Raw genomic sequence first — 14,673 nt, forward strand, 5'->3', positions numbered from 1 at the left:
GTCTTCTCGGTTGCAACACTCACTACAGAGTTCCAAACTGCCTCTGGAAGCAATGTCAGCACAAGAACTGTTCATCGGGAGCTTCATGAAATGGTTTTCCATGGCTGAGCAGCCGCACACAAGCCTAAGATCACCATGCGCAATGCCAAGCGTGGGCTGGAGTGGTGTAAAGCTCGCCACCATTGGACTCTGGAGCAGTGACAACGCGTTCTCTGGAGTAATTAATCACTCTTCACCATCTGGCAATCCGATCGACGAATCTAGTTTGTCGGATGCCAGGAGAACCCTACCTGCCCCAATGCATAGTAACAACTGTAAAGTTGGTAAAGCAAAGCAGTGCGACACAACTGAACTGGAAGGAAAGGCGCCAAAGGGGGAGTTGGCTTTGGGGAAGACCAGTGAAATATACCTGCTGGAGCGCGTGCTACAGGTTGGTGCTGCTATAATCCTCCTCCTCCTCCTACTGTTACTCCTACTGCTTCTACTACCACTACTGCTGCTCYTGCTTCCCCTACTTCTCCTACTACTACTTCTCCTACTACTACTTCTCCTACTACTACTTCTCCTACTGCTGTTGCTACTGCTACTACCACTGCTGCTGCTCCTGCTTCCCCTACTACTACTGCTGCTACTACTTCTCCTACTGCTGTTGCTACTACCTGGAAGTAGCCATCCAACACGGTCCTGATCTCCAGCCGGCGCTCTGCAGGACTACTGGAGTGGAGGATATGCACCATTGCAGTCAGGCACTGCAGGGTCAGCCGTAGCAGCGTGGGGTCCTTGGGGTTGGAGGAGGTCCGGAGGCACCAGGCTCTGAGTACAGAAAGAAGGTCCTCCACAGACTGCAGGGTGATGGAGAGCAGGCCGTTCTTCTGGAATGAATAGATACAGTACATACGAGTTAACACACACACACACACACAATTCTGAAGAGAGGTACAGTACACACACACACACAATTCTGAAGAGAGGTACAGTACACGCACACACAATTCTGAAGAGAGGTACAGTAGGAGTGCTTTACCTTGCTGCCACTGATGACAGCCCCTTGGAGATGGACCAATCGGAGAGTGAGGACCTCTGGGATCTGCTGGCTGTCCTGCAGGCTGTCTGTGAACCAACGACACATTGATGGTTGTTGTTTTGATGACATGGCAATCTAGCCTGAGTCAGTCTGTACCATCATGCCAACTCCTTGTCGCTCACTGTCATACCAAAAGGTTTGGCTTGACAATGAGCAATGGAGTTGACAAGTGCCCTTACAGATCTGGGACCAGTCTACAAAAGGAGACAACAGACCTGGGGCCAGGCTACAGAAGGAGACAACAGACCTGGGATCAGCCTACAGAAGGAGACAACAGACCTGGGACCAGGCTACAGAAGGAGACAACAGACCTGGGACCAGGCTACAGAAGGAGATGGGACCAGGCTACAGAAGGAGACAACAGATCTGGCACCAGGCTACAGAAGGAGACAACAGACCTGGGGCCAGGCCACAGAAGGAGACAACAGATCTGGGACAAGGCTACGGAAGGAGACAACAGACCTGGACCAGGCTACAGAAGGAGACAACAGACCTGGGACCAGGCTACAGAAGGAGACAACAGATCTTGTACCAGGCTACAGAAGGAGACAACAGACCTGGGACCAGGCTACAGAAGGAGACAACAGACCTGGGGCCAGGCTACAGAAGGAGACAACAGACCTGGGACCAGGCTACAGAAGGAGACAACAGACCTGGGACCAGGCTAGAAAAAAAAAAAAGGACCAGGCTACAGAAGGAGACAACAGATCTGGGACCAGCCTACAGAAGGAGACAACAGATCTGGGACCAGGCTAATGGCAATACATTGTACAAGACAGTATGCACAGCCAGTATACTGTGATGTTATAATGAGATGTGGAAATCCAAGGCACACTGGGACAGCATTGAGAAATAGCAGGATGTGGGTTGAGCCCTCGTTAGGCAAGGTTATGTATCAAGACAATGGAGATCCCATGTCACGCCCTGACCGTAGAGAGCGTTTTATGTCTTTATTTTGGTTTGGTCAGGGTGTGATTTGGGTGTGCATTCTATGTTCCTTTTTCTATGATTTGTATTTCTGTGTGTTTGGCCGGGTGTGGTTCTCAATCAGAGGCAGCTGTCTATCGTTGTCTCTGATTGAGAACCATACTTAGGTTGCCTTTTCCCACCTGTATTGGTGGGTAGTTGTCTATGTGTAGTTGCATGTCAGCACTCAGTTATTTATAGCTTCACGTTCATTTTGTTGTTTTGTTAGTTTGTTTAGTGTTTCATTCATGAATTAAAAAAGAATGTATTCACATCACGCTGCGACCTTGGTCTCCTCTCTTTGACGAACGTGACATCCCATAAGCCTTAGTAATAGGTCCAACAACAGCTAGCAGTATTATACACACCAGAGGCTGAGCCCACTGGGCTCTGGTCAAAAGCACTGCACTATATAGGGAATACAGTGCCAACTGGGATGCAGCTCAAACACTTCCCTCTCTCAATAGCATGGTGTTAACAGTCACGTTGAGCTTTCTGTCATCTACACACTCAACTTGTCCAGACCGGTTTCCCACGTGGTTTAGAGATGAGCACCGTGCTAATCAAAGGACGCTAGCAATAGAAGCGTTTAATAAACTAAGATCCCATTGAGAGAACACTGCTAATTAGAAAATAACATAATTAACTTTAGATCAAGACAGAACATTTCGACTGGACTCTTGCTGGACTCTTGTGTTTCTCCAAAGGGAGAAAAGTACATTTTGAGCAGCCTAAAGGAAAGCTGTATATTACTGGAACAGGAGAACAGGCTAGTATAAAGGTAGTCTGAGTAGTTATATATACACAGAGGTATATATTAATAGAAGTAGTTATATATACACAGAGGTATATATTAATAGAAGTAGTTATATATACACAGAGGTATATATTAATAGAAGTAGTTATATATACAGAGGTATATATTAATAGAAGTAGTTTATATATACACAGAGGTATATACAGTATTAATAGAAGTAGTTATATATACAGAGGTATATATTAATAGAAGTAGTTATATATACACAGAGGTATATATTAATAGAAGTAGTTATATATACAGAGGTATATATTAATAGAAGTAGTTATATATACAGAGGTATATATTATAGAAGTAGTTATATATACAGAGGTATATATATAGAGTAGTTAATAAACAGAGGTATATATATGAATAGAAGTAGTTATATATACACAGAGGTATATATATGAATAGAAGTAGTTATATATACACAGAGGTATATATATGAATAGAGAGTAGTTATATATCAACAGAGGTATATATAGTAATAGAAGTAGTTATATATACACAGAGGTATATTATAGTAATAGAAGTAGTTATATATACACAGAGGTATATATGAATACTTATTTTCCACCACAATTTGCAAATTAATTAATAAAAAATCCTACAATGTGATTTTCTGGATTTTCTTTTCTCATTTTGTCTGTCATAGTTGAAGTGTACCTATGATGAAAATTACAGGCCTCTCTCATCTTTTTAAGTGGGAGAACTTGCACAATTGGTGGCTGACTAAATACTTTTTTTGCCCCACTGTATAATAGAAGTAGTTATATATACACAGAGGTATATATATGATAGAAGTAGAAATATATACAAATAGACAGGTGCTGAATGAAGTCTACAGTGGGCTCAGTGGAAGCTGTTTGAGGAAGGAGTAGTACAATTGGGACCATAGGCTGTAAGGGAGAAGTTACTCAGGATAGTGTGGTGTAGGAGGGAGGCCTGGAGTGAGTGAGTGAGTGAGTGAGTGAGAGAGTGAGTGAGAGAGCGCGTGTGAGTGTGTGGTGCCTCACCATGGAATAGAGCAGGCAGCTCCTCTGGTAGGGGGAGAGGGAGAACTTACACTTGCTCCTCTCCACCATGCTCACCTCCTCCCTAAAAACACAAACACACATACATTTACAGCAGGCCTACAGACTTGGCCTCCGTGCCAAATAGCATCCTATTCCCCATGTAGTTCTCCCACAGGGCTCTGGTCTAAAGTAGTGCACTATATAAGGGAATAGGGTGCCATTTGGAAGCAGACTTAAGGAGACATAGATAAGAGCTGTTGCAGCAACACCGGCATCCACTACAGATGAACATGCAGAGATAAGACCTCGTCATTTCTAAGGGTTGGGTTTTATACAGTCCAAGCAGGCGGTCTCCACCCAGCTTCAAAACACACACAGTCCAACAGGCGGTCTCCACCCAGCTTCAAAACACACACAGTCCAACAGGCGGTCTCCACCCAGCTTCAAAACACACACAGTCCAACAGGCGGTCTCCACCCAGCTTCAAAACACACACAGTCCAACAGGCGGTCTCCACCCGCTTCAAAACACACACAGTCCAACAGGCGGTCTCCACCCAGCTTCAAAACACACACAGTCCAACAGGCGGCTCCACCCAGATTCAAAACACACACAGTCCAACAGGCTGTCTCCACCCAGCTCAAAACACACACAGTCCAACAGGCGGTCTCCACCCAGCTTCAAAACACACACAGTCCAACAGGCTGTCTCCACCCAGCTTCAAAACACACACAGTCCAACAGGCGGTCTCCACCCAGCTTCAAAACACACACAGTCCACAGGCTGTCTCCACCCAGCTTCAAAACACTGGGTAGGGTGAACGCACACACACACACAACACACACACACACACACAAACACACAACACACACACAACCACAACACACACACACACACACACAACACACACACACACACACACACACACACACACACAACACACACACTTACCCTGCCAGGCGTCTCCTCCATGTATTATAAGGGTCAAAGAGACTCTCCAACAGCATTAGGCCATACTGAATCAATGTCTGGAGGGACGACTGATCCGCAGGCTGCTTCTTCAGCTGAAACACACACATATTTACTTGACCTTGAGAGGGCTTTTAAGACAAAGACATCTCAGAGCAAATAATAACAAACACAGCTACACACTTTTACTAAATAAACATTCCTATTTATGATACTCTTCCCTTTTAAATAAACATTCCTATTTATGATACTCTTCTTCTAAATAAACATTCCTATTTATGATACTCTTCCCTTCTAAATAAACATAGAGAGACTTTTATTCTCTATTTTGGTTTGGCCAGGGTGTGACTAGGGTGGCCATTCTAGTTTCTTTATTTCTATGTTTTCTGTTTCTATGTTTTGGCAGGGTATGGTTCTCAATCAGGGACAGCTGTCTATCATTTGCTCTGATTGGGAATCATACTTAGGCAGCCTGTTTTTCCACCTTAGTTGTGGGTAGTTGTCTTTGTTAGTGGCCTGTATAGCCCTAGTAAGCTTCACGTTTTTTTTTTTTGGTGTTTCTTGTTTTGTTGGCGACATTCTTATAAAGGAAATGTACGGTCATTTCCCTGACGACGTTCCTGACACTTCCCTTCTAAATAAACATTCCTATTTATGATACTCTTCTCTCACTGCATTCCCTCTGGCTCAATAGACAGTATATTATCATTCTGGCTCAATAGACAGATAGTATTTATCAATTCTGGCTCAATAGACAGTATATATCATTGCTGTCCTCAATAGACAGTATATTATCATTCTGGCTCAATAGACAGTAATTATCATTCTGGCTCAATAGACAGTATATTATCATTCTGGCTCATAGACAGTATATTATCATTCTGGCTCAATAGACAGTATATTATCATTCTGGCTCAATAGACAGTAATATTATCATTCTGGCTAAATAGACCGTATATTATCATTCTGGCTCAATAGACAGTATATTATCATCTGGCTCAATAGACAGTATATTATCATTCTGGCTCAATAGACAGTATATTATCATTCTGGCTCAATAGACAGTACAGATTATCATTCCCGACTCAATAGACAGTATATTATCATTCTGGCTCAATAGACAGTATAATATCATTCTGGCTCAATAGACAGTATTTTCCCAATCTGGCCTCAACACATCACGGTCACCTAATAATCCCCAGTTTACAATTGGCTCTTTCATCCCCCTCCTCTCCCCTGTAACTATTCCCCAGGTGCGTTGCTGCAAATGAGAACGTGTTCTCAGTCAACTTACCTGGTAAAATATACGGTAAAAAAATAAAAATAAAAATAAATATATATATTATCATTCTGGCTCAATAGACAGTATATTAATCTAGAGTATGAATGAGTGATATAGTATAGTTTGCAGATCCTCCATTGTTGAACATTACTAATGTGTAGCTTAAGTGTGTGTGTGTGTGTGTGTGTGTGTGTGTGTGTGTGTGTTGTGTGTGTGTGTGTGTGTGTGTGTGTGTGTGTGTGTGTGTGTGTGTGTGTGTGTGTGTGTGTGTGTGTGTGTGTGTGTGTGTGTGTGTGTGTGTATATGAGGTTCATCTAGGGTTGTGTCTTACCTGAGTCAAGCAGAAGTTTAACAGTTTAATGGTCTCGAAGACATAGCCTGGGGTCTTCTCTGGGTCAATGTTTTCCATATTCCTGAAGAACAGAGAGACTCAGATCATTAAATTGTCACCAATCTTTCTCTGATCTCACTGTTATCTAGCATCAGCTTCTAGCTGATTTTTTACATGTTATCTAGCATCAGCTTCTAGCTGATTTTTCATGTATCTAGCATCAGCTTCTAGCTGATTTTTTTCATGTTATCTAGCATCAGCTTCTAGCTGATTTTTTTCATGTTATCTAGCATCAGCTTCTAGCTGATTTTTTCATGTTATCTAGCATCAGTCATGGGTAGACAGGATGGGCAGAGTTATTTAACAAAGGGGTGAACTGAGGGTCATAGAACATATAAGGTCTACCTGCAGACGATAATGAAGAACTTGATAAGCAGCAGGGGGTGCAGGGTGCTGTTGTTACTGTCGCCCCCAGAGAGGTGCAGGGTGCTGTTGTTACTGTCGCCCCCAGAGAGGTGCAGGGTGCTGTTGTACTGTCGCCCCAGAGGGGTGCAGGTGCTGTTGTTACTGTCGCCCCCAGAGGGGTGCAGGGTGCTGTTGTTACTGTCGCCCAGAGGGGTGCAGGGTGCTGTGTTACTGTCGCCCCAGAGAGGTGCAGGGTGCTGTTGTTACTGTCGCCCCCAGAGAGGTGCAGGGTGCTGTTGTACTGTCACCCCCAGAGAGGTGAATGGCACTGTGCGATAGCTGGTCACTGAAGAACACCAGTACGTCCCTGGGTACGAGGGGAACCTCCGCAATATAGTTCTCCAGCCTGAGAATGTAGGAAAGAGGGAGGGGAAGAGGAAGGGGAGAAGGGGAGGAGGAAGAGGAGAGGGAAGAGGGAGAGAGAGGGAAAGGGAGAGGACGAGGAAGGGGAGAGGAAAGGAGGAGAGAGGAGAGGAAAGAGAAAGGGGAGCGGGAAGAGGGAGGGGAGAGGGAAGGGAAGGGGAGAGGGAAGAGGAAAGAGGAAGGGGAGCGGAGTGGGAAGGGGAAGGGGAAGAGGAGAACAGGTGGTGGAGAGGAGCGGGGAAGAGGAGAGGAAGAAGAGATGAGAGAGAGGATGGTGCTGTTTTACTACTTATGTACTCTATAAACATGTCAAAATTACACCTCTGGATTGGTAATAAGGTCAGAGTTCATCCAACTCAGTCTGACACAAACCACCTGTAGCCTGAAGTATCTCTCCCTCAGCAGGGGTTTGGTAACATATTGATGAATTAAAGAAAGAACCCGCCTGCGCACTAATAATGCTCCTATAATGTGACGTGCATACAACAATGTGACTTTCAATGTTACTTTCAAAATGTCAATGAGGTTATCCCATCTGTGAAAGAGAGCCCTTCACTATGGACAAAATGTATATTTTATTGACATTTTGAAACTGTAGATTACTGTGAAGTAATGTTATTTATTTTCTATTTCAGCTCAACCTGCACTTTCTATCATCTAACATGTCCTGTTGTTTTAGCATTGCTCATTATGTTGCCTAATTGGTGGGTGTGGCTAATTGGCACAGGTGCCTGCGATGTGTAATCAGGGCCTGTGTTTTCCTGAAGGCGTTTCCTGACTGTRTGGAAGAGACATTTGTTTTAGCCCCCAGCCATGTGAATTGACTTTCCAAGTCTGCAGTTTATTTAAAATGAAGTACTTTTACAACTATTTCATTGCTCAGGTCCACCTTTAAGCCTTTTAGATGACAAGGTATCAGCCAGCTTGTCTCACACCCTGTGACCAGTGCCCTGAAGTTTCCCCTTGTTACAGATCTAGGATCTGGTCAAAAGTAGTATAGGGAATAGATTGCAATTTGGGACGTAGGAAATACATTTGAGCCAATCAGTCAACTCACCTGCGATGCTCCAGTGACTGCACATCAACAAGCTTCTCAAAGGAAGACACAAAAGCCTCCAGCCACTGCTGCAGGCAGCCCTCATCTTTCTGCAGGAGGGGAGGAGGGGAGGAGGAGAGGAGGGGAGGAGAGGAGAGGAGGGGAGGAGAGGGGAGAGGAGGGGAGGAGGGAGGAGGAGAGGAGGAGAGGAGAGGAGGAGAGCAGAGGATGAGTTCCAGTCATACTGGCACAAGTCTGATCTGGGTTAATGTGATTGATGCTTCTCTGTACAACACCAAGGGAAATCCTGGCAACATTTGTTGCATGGCAATAACATTTTCTGATTCTGAAGTCACACGTGCAGAACTAGTAAACACAAAATGGAAAAAGTACAGTGCACGTGGACCAGTACACGTTAACATTCCGTTAAAAGGACTGTACCCTGTGGTTGATGTTCTCTGATCACAGTGCTAACAGTTTTGTCCTTATGCAGTGTGTTGCGGTCAAACTCTAAACAACAACCTGAGGGGCTGACGTCTCTTGTTTTTGCAACAGGAAGTTACAGCAACCTTACGAAAGTGATGGCACATTCAGGAGCATATGAGATAACGCATTCAAGCCTTTTCTCAAAATAGTAGGCCTGTGGCTGAAAGAACGATCATTAAAGTAACAAGCTACAGTATGCATTTCTTTATAGGCCAAATAAATAAAACACCGGTTAAGTATGTACATGATTTAACATAAACAAGTAGAGCACACAGAGACAACATAAACAACTAGAGCACCACAGAGAGCCTGTGTACTATCTATTATTGATGTCACTAAACAAACACTAGCACCACAGAGAGACTGTGTACTATCTATTATTGATGTCACTAAACAACACTAGCACCACAGAGAGACTGCGTACTATCTACTATTGATGTCACTAAACAACACTAGCACCACAGAGAGACTGTGTACTCTCTACTATTGATGTCACTAAACAACACTAGCACCACAGAGAGACTGAGTACCATCTACTATTGATGTCACTAAACAACACTAGCACACAGAGAGACTGTGTATTATCTACTATTGATGTCACTAAACAACACTAGCACCACAGAGAGACTGTGTACTATCTACTATTGATGTCACTAAACAACACTAGCACCACAGAGAGACTGTGTACTATCTACTATTGATGTCACTAAACAACACTAGCACCACAGAGAGACTGTGTACTATCTACTATTGATGTCCAATTTGTAAGTCGCTCTGATAAGAGCGTCTGCTAAATGACTTTAAATGTAAATGTAAAAATGTCACTAACAACACTAGCACGCACCAGAGAGACTGCGTACTATCTACTATTGATGTCACTAAACAACACTAGCACACAGAGAGACTGCGTATATCTACTATTGATGTCACTAAAACACACTAGCACCACAGAGAGACTGTGTACTATATACTATTGATGTCCTAAACAACACTAGCACCACAGAGAGACTGTGTACTATCTACTATTGATGTCACAAAACAACCCTAGCACCACAGAGAGACTGGTACTATCTACTATTGATGTCACTAAACAAACAACACTAGCACCACAGAGAGACTGAGTACTATCTACTATTGATGTACTAAACAACACTAGCACCACAGAGAGACTGTGTACTCTTACTATTGATGTCACTAAACAACACTAGCACCACAGAGAGACTGGTACTATCTACTATTGATGTCATAAACAACACTAGCACCACAGAGAGACTGTGTACTATCTACTATTGATGTCACTAAACAACACTAGCACCACAGAGAGACTGTGTACTATCTACTATTGATGTCACTAACAACACTAGCACCACAGAGAGACTGTGTACTATCTACTATTGATGTCACTAAACAACACTAGCACCACAGAGAGACTGTGTACTATCTACTATTGATGTCACTAAACAACACTAGCACCACAGAGAGACTGTATCTACTATTGATGTCACTAAACAACACTAGCACCACAGAGAGACTGCGAGACTGCGTTATTTTCTTGTGTTATTTTCTTCCACACATCAGGCGGTGTGTGGAGTGAGGGAGTACAGTTCCCACAAGGGCCAACCTGACTCATTACACCCAAATAACATCAAGTGACACCACATGACCTGACAATTAGTCAGGCACTTCCCTATGAGACGCCTACTTCTACTGCTGCTAGTTTACTAATGAACCATGCCTGGTTGATGCTTGCAGCCTGAAAGACGCCCACAGGCCCCTACAGAGGAAGTTAGCTACATTGTCAACAGCTGGCAGCAGCACCAATATGGCTGCAAGGCACACTCCAAAACATACTTCAGAAACCCCCGTTTAAAGATCACTACTACTGGTAAATGTGTAACTTCAGCAAGTGTCTTTTAAAAATCAGCAGCAGCAATGCAACAGATGTTAAATCCAATATACAGTAAGATGCAGTGCATCAATGTGAGTGTCTGAACATGAGGCTTCTATCATCACGTTTTCTGTAATCAATCTAGAATGAAATGATAACATCAGCCTACCAGTTGACTGTCATTTGTGGGCCAGTCCATGTCTCATTGCCTGTGTCTGGGAGGGCAGCGGGAAGGGGTTCTGAGGAACCCAGTCTCAGTGAGCCCTCCTGGGTCCTAGGTCATCAGGGAGTCCAGAGTCAGAATAGTAGGTCCAGACCAGGCCCACAGGGTGCTTCAGCTCCTCAGAGTAGTAAGTAGCACATCGCTCCTAACCAGCACTAGTGTCCGTCTGTCTCCAGCCCGCTCTCCTAACCAGCACTAGTGTCTGTCTGTCTCCAGCCCGCTCTCCTAACCAGCACTAGTGTCWATCTGTCTCTTGCTCGCTCCGTCTCTCTCTCCTTCTGTCAAGCAACCAGGAAATGCCAAGTCACTATAACCGAAACACATTTCCTCCACACGACGCTCAAACTCAGCCTCCTCATAGTAGGCCTCTTCCTCTTTAGTTACTGGAGCTATTTGTGAAGCAGATGGGGATGTCGGTAAGGGCTCGACCCAACAGCAGCCTCCAACTATCTAGCACTGCATGTACTCAGCATTCTACTTCTCAGAATGACTGACGTGTACGGGAACACAGTTGGTGTACAAAAAATGTTTGAACAGTTCGATGAGTTGTTGTGGAACCCAAAATATCTGACTAGGTGATAATAGGTTTATTTTTCTGAAGAAGAGCAGTGTTTGTGATTGACTTTTGTATTGAGAGTGTTAGATGTGTTCACTGGAAAGCTGACTAGCTTCAGTATGACAGTCATTACAAGGTACTTGACCGATGTGTACCTGTCTGCACAGTAAGGCACAAGTAAAAGTCTCAGTACAAATAGAATATGCCCTCAAGTCGTCATCTGTGATCCAAGTTTAGCCATAACGGCTCTGCATAAACACGTGTACTTTATTAATTTCAACAGCCACCTCATAGCCTGACCGTCTGTCTGTCTCAGTGACATGAAGATATAATTACCTTGAAATAATCACATCATTGTCAGTTATCCACAGTAGAGGTCTGCACTGGACTGATTTCTTCATCCCGCTACCACCCGCAGATTTTCCTACCGCACCACGCCCGCAGGTGTTCTGTGCGACTCCCACCCGCTACCGCAAGAACTGCTCCCAAACCCAACCGCAGTCCTGCAAAGTTATTTTAGACGTATGTGACATAGCTCTCTTGCCAGCCATGGCCCCAGCAATTTTGCACCCTATAGACAATATCAAATGCGCAAATTACTTAAGAAATAGGTATAATTACCAGAGATTCTCACGTGGTCCATTATATTAGCCTATCTGTATTTAATACTGGCCTATATCAGCCAATATGGTAGATGTAGTTTGAAGTCAGCAGAGTTGGAGAGACTTGCCCTTTCTCTTGAGTTATTTTTTATAGCCCACCCTTTGGGAGTTTCAAACTGAGAAATAGCCTATGGGTGACCAATATGTATTTCTAGGCAATAGCCTAATCATATTTAGGAAGTACATTTCCTTGGACAGATAACTGCCCCGTGCTTCTCGGCCCATGGGCTATAGCCTACTCTATTTAATTGAGACCACAAACGCACCTGGTTACTGAACTTGAAGCAGAATGATGACAGACACTTGTGCATATAGCCTACCTCAGGAGGCAGATTTACAGGCAGAGACAAATAAATGGGTAGTCAATAGCCTACTTATTGAAATTGAAAAGGCGCAACGCTAGCTCACCATAGTACGCCTCGATCACACCGACAGTGTCTTTGCATTTTGGTACACCATAAGTACATTCATTTCCAATGGAACACTGCGTTTGCCTTGCATCATTGCGTTACAGAGGCAGATGCAGTACGTTCTATGTGGAGCAAACGTTGGATTTAAAGAACTTAATCAAACTTATGAGTCAAACTATATGCATAGACAGTTTCACAAAAATGGTAGGATAAGGTGAATGTTGAACTTTTGTTGCACACATATCCAGATGATGCTACGTAACATTTAGCACAATGACACTGTCGGTGTGATTGACCAGAACCTTTTCATGATGATTCGATTTTTTGATTGCACCTCGACTCACGTTGGTTGAGCGCCCTCCATTTCTTTCCATTACAAATATTTATTTACAGACACTGTAGTAAACTAGTCTAATCATATGTAAAGTTAATTTCATATTTAAGTTAGAGTGAAGTGTATTCACGAACGACAAGGGAAACCAGGCTCCCCCCAAAATATTAACATTTTCTCATCTCTTTGTGTTTCATAATTTTCCTTCAATTCGCAAGAGGCTGAATGAATGTATCTCACAGGAAAAGGAGCGAACAAACAGCAACCCTCTCTGTCTACTGTCGGGTCCAAACGAACGTGACATTCTTGCCGCCAGTAGCATTGAATGCAAGGGAAGCCAGCGAGCATTTGGCCTCCCTTGACAAAAAAAGTATACAAATTAGCCAATGAGCGTTGAGCTAAACTGAGGGAGATCAACTTTGATTGGTCCCGGCGGGAAAAAAACAGGTGTCAAGTGAAGCCAGCTTGGATTTGGCATCTCCTATCAAATCTCTTTGAGAGAGCATAAGTCATTACCAGAAACAACTTGAATTGTTGCATCTCGTTGTTCTCTGGTGGCTAGCTAGATAGATAGAATTCTTCCTTTCGGGCCTCCCGGGTGGCGCAGTGGTCTAGGTCTAGGGCACTGCATCGCAGTGCTAGCTGCGCCACCAGAGTCTCTGGGTTCGCGCCCAGGCTCTGTCGCAGCCGGCCGCGACCGGGAGGTCCGTGAGGCGACGCACAATTGGCATAGCGTCGTCGCGGGTTAGGGAGGGTTTGGCCGGTAGGGATATCCTTGTCTCATCGCGCTCCAGCGACTCCTGTGCGGGCCGGGCGCAGTGCGCGCTAACCGGGGGGGCGGGTGCACGGTGTTTCCTCCGACACATTGGTGCGGCTGGCTTCCGGGTTGGAGGCGCGCTGTGTTAAGAAGCAGTGCTGCTTGGTTGGGTTGTGCTTCGGAGGACGCATGGCTTTCGACCTTCGTCTCTCCCGAGCCCGTACGGGAGTTGTAGCGATGAGACAAGATAGTAATTACTAGCGATTGGATACCACGAAAATTGGGAGAAAAGGGGATAAAATAAATAAAAATATATATAAAAAAATAAAAAAATTCTCCCTATCCTAAATTAGCCATGGATGGAGATGGGGATTTGGACTTGCTTAATTCTCCGTACTGGTCAATGATTGTAACGGCGATTCTGATCCAACCATTAATTCATACATGTTTTGTGCCCTAGCCTGAGAGGATGGTAGTTCAATATGTAGCTAGATGTAGAAGGCTAATGTTATCTAACTAACGTTACCCATGAATGGAAGTTAGGCTAGCAAGCAAGCATTTTAGCTAGGTAGCTAGGACAACAACAAAATACAAGCGTGTACTGTATGACAGAGTGGGAGACCGTTTTCGTCAACATGAGAGGAGGATGGCATTGGCCTTTCTCTACAAGTTGGGTGAGTAAACATGTTTTTCTACTTGCACGAACACACAACCAGAAATCAGAAACATGGACAGCCACATCATATTTAGGTGATGTTGATTGGACTAAATTGGTTTTCTTATCTTTTAGTTGTCACTGTTTTAGACTAAGCAGAGGTGATTTGATGATGTTAAAATGTTAAAGTTGACTGGTGCTGAAATAGAGGAGGCAGCTCCTGTTTTCTTTGTGACTTGCGGTAACTGTCTGTGGTTCTAAATCAATAGTTGTTTAGTGGTCCGGAAATGTCGGAACATGAACTTGCTTAAGCAAGCTGTAGGTCATGTAACTGTCTTACTAAAAAGTTAAAAAATAAATAAACATGCAACATGCGTCGTGGACTTCACTGGAC

At 44.0% G+C, this 14,673-nt stretch overlaps 1 protein-coding gene across 1 annotated transcript in view; it reads right to left on the bottom strand.

The window, feature by feature from the left end:
- Positions 1–11,177, bottom strand: part of LOC112077695 (neurobeachin-like protein 2) — a 17,629-nt gene extending 6,452 nt beyond the window's left edge. Inside the window, exons 1-9 of the mRNA XM_024144171.2 lie at positions 10,855–11,177; positions 8,333–8,421; positions 7,085–7,258; positions 6,853–7,050; positions 6,448–6,529; positions 4,817–4,929; positions 3,866–3,947; positions 1,025–1,110; positions 660–872 (exon numbers count right to left, since the gene is read on the bottom strand). Of these exons, the coding sequence (XP_023999939.2) occupies positions 758–872; positions 1,025–1,110; positions 3,866–3,947; positions 4,817–4,929; positions 6,448–6,529; positions 6,853–7,050; positions 7,085–7,258; positions 8,333–8,421; positions 10,855–10,884 (969 nt within the window). The 5' untranslated portion in view covers positions 10,885–11,177 and the 3' untranslated portion in view covers positions 660–757. The remainder of the gene's footprint in view (positions 1–659; positions 873–1,024; positions 1,111–3,865; positions 3,948–4,816; positions 4,930–6,447; positions 6,530–6,852; positions 7,051–7,084; positions 7,259–8,332; positions 8,422–10,854) is intronic.
- Between the last annotated feature and the right edge of the window lie 3,496 nt (positions 11,178–14,673).

Source organism: Salvelinus sp. IW2-2015, unplaced genomic scaffold, assembly GCF_002910315.2.
Source record: "Salvelinus sp. IW2-2015 unplaced genomic scaffold, ASM291031v2 Un_scaffold4833, whole genome shotgun sequence".
Taxonomy (NCBI): Eukaryota; Metazoa; Chordata; class Actinopteri; order Salmoniformes; family Salmonidae; genus Salvelinus; species Salvelinus sp. IW2-2015.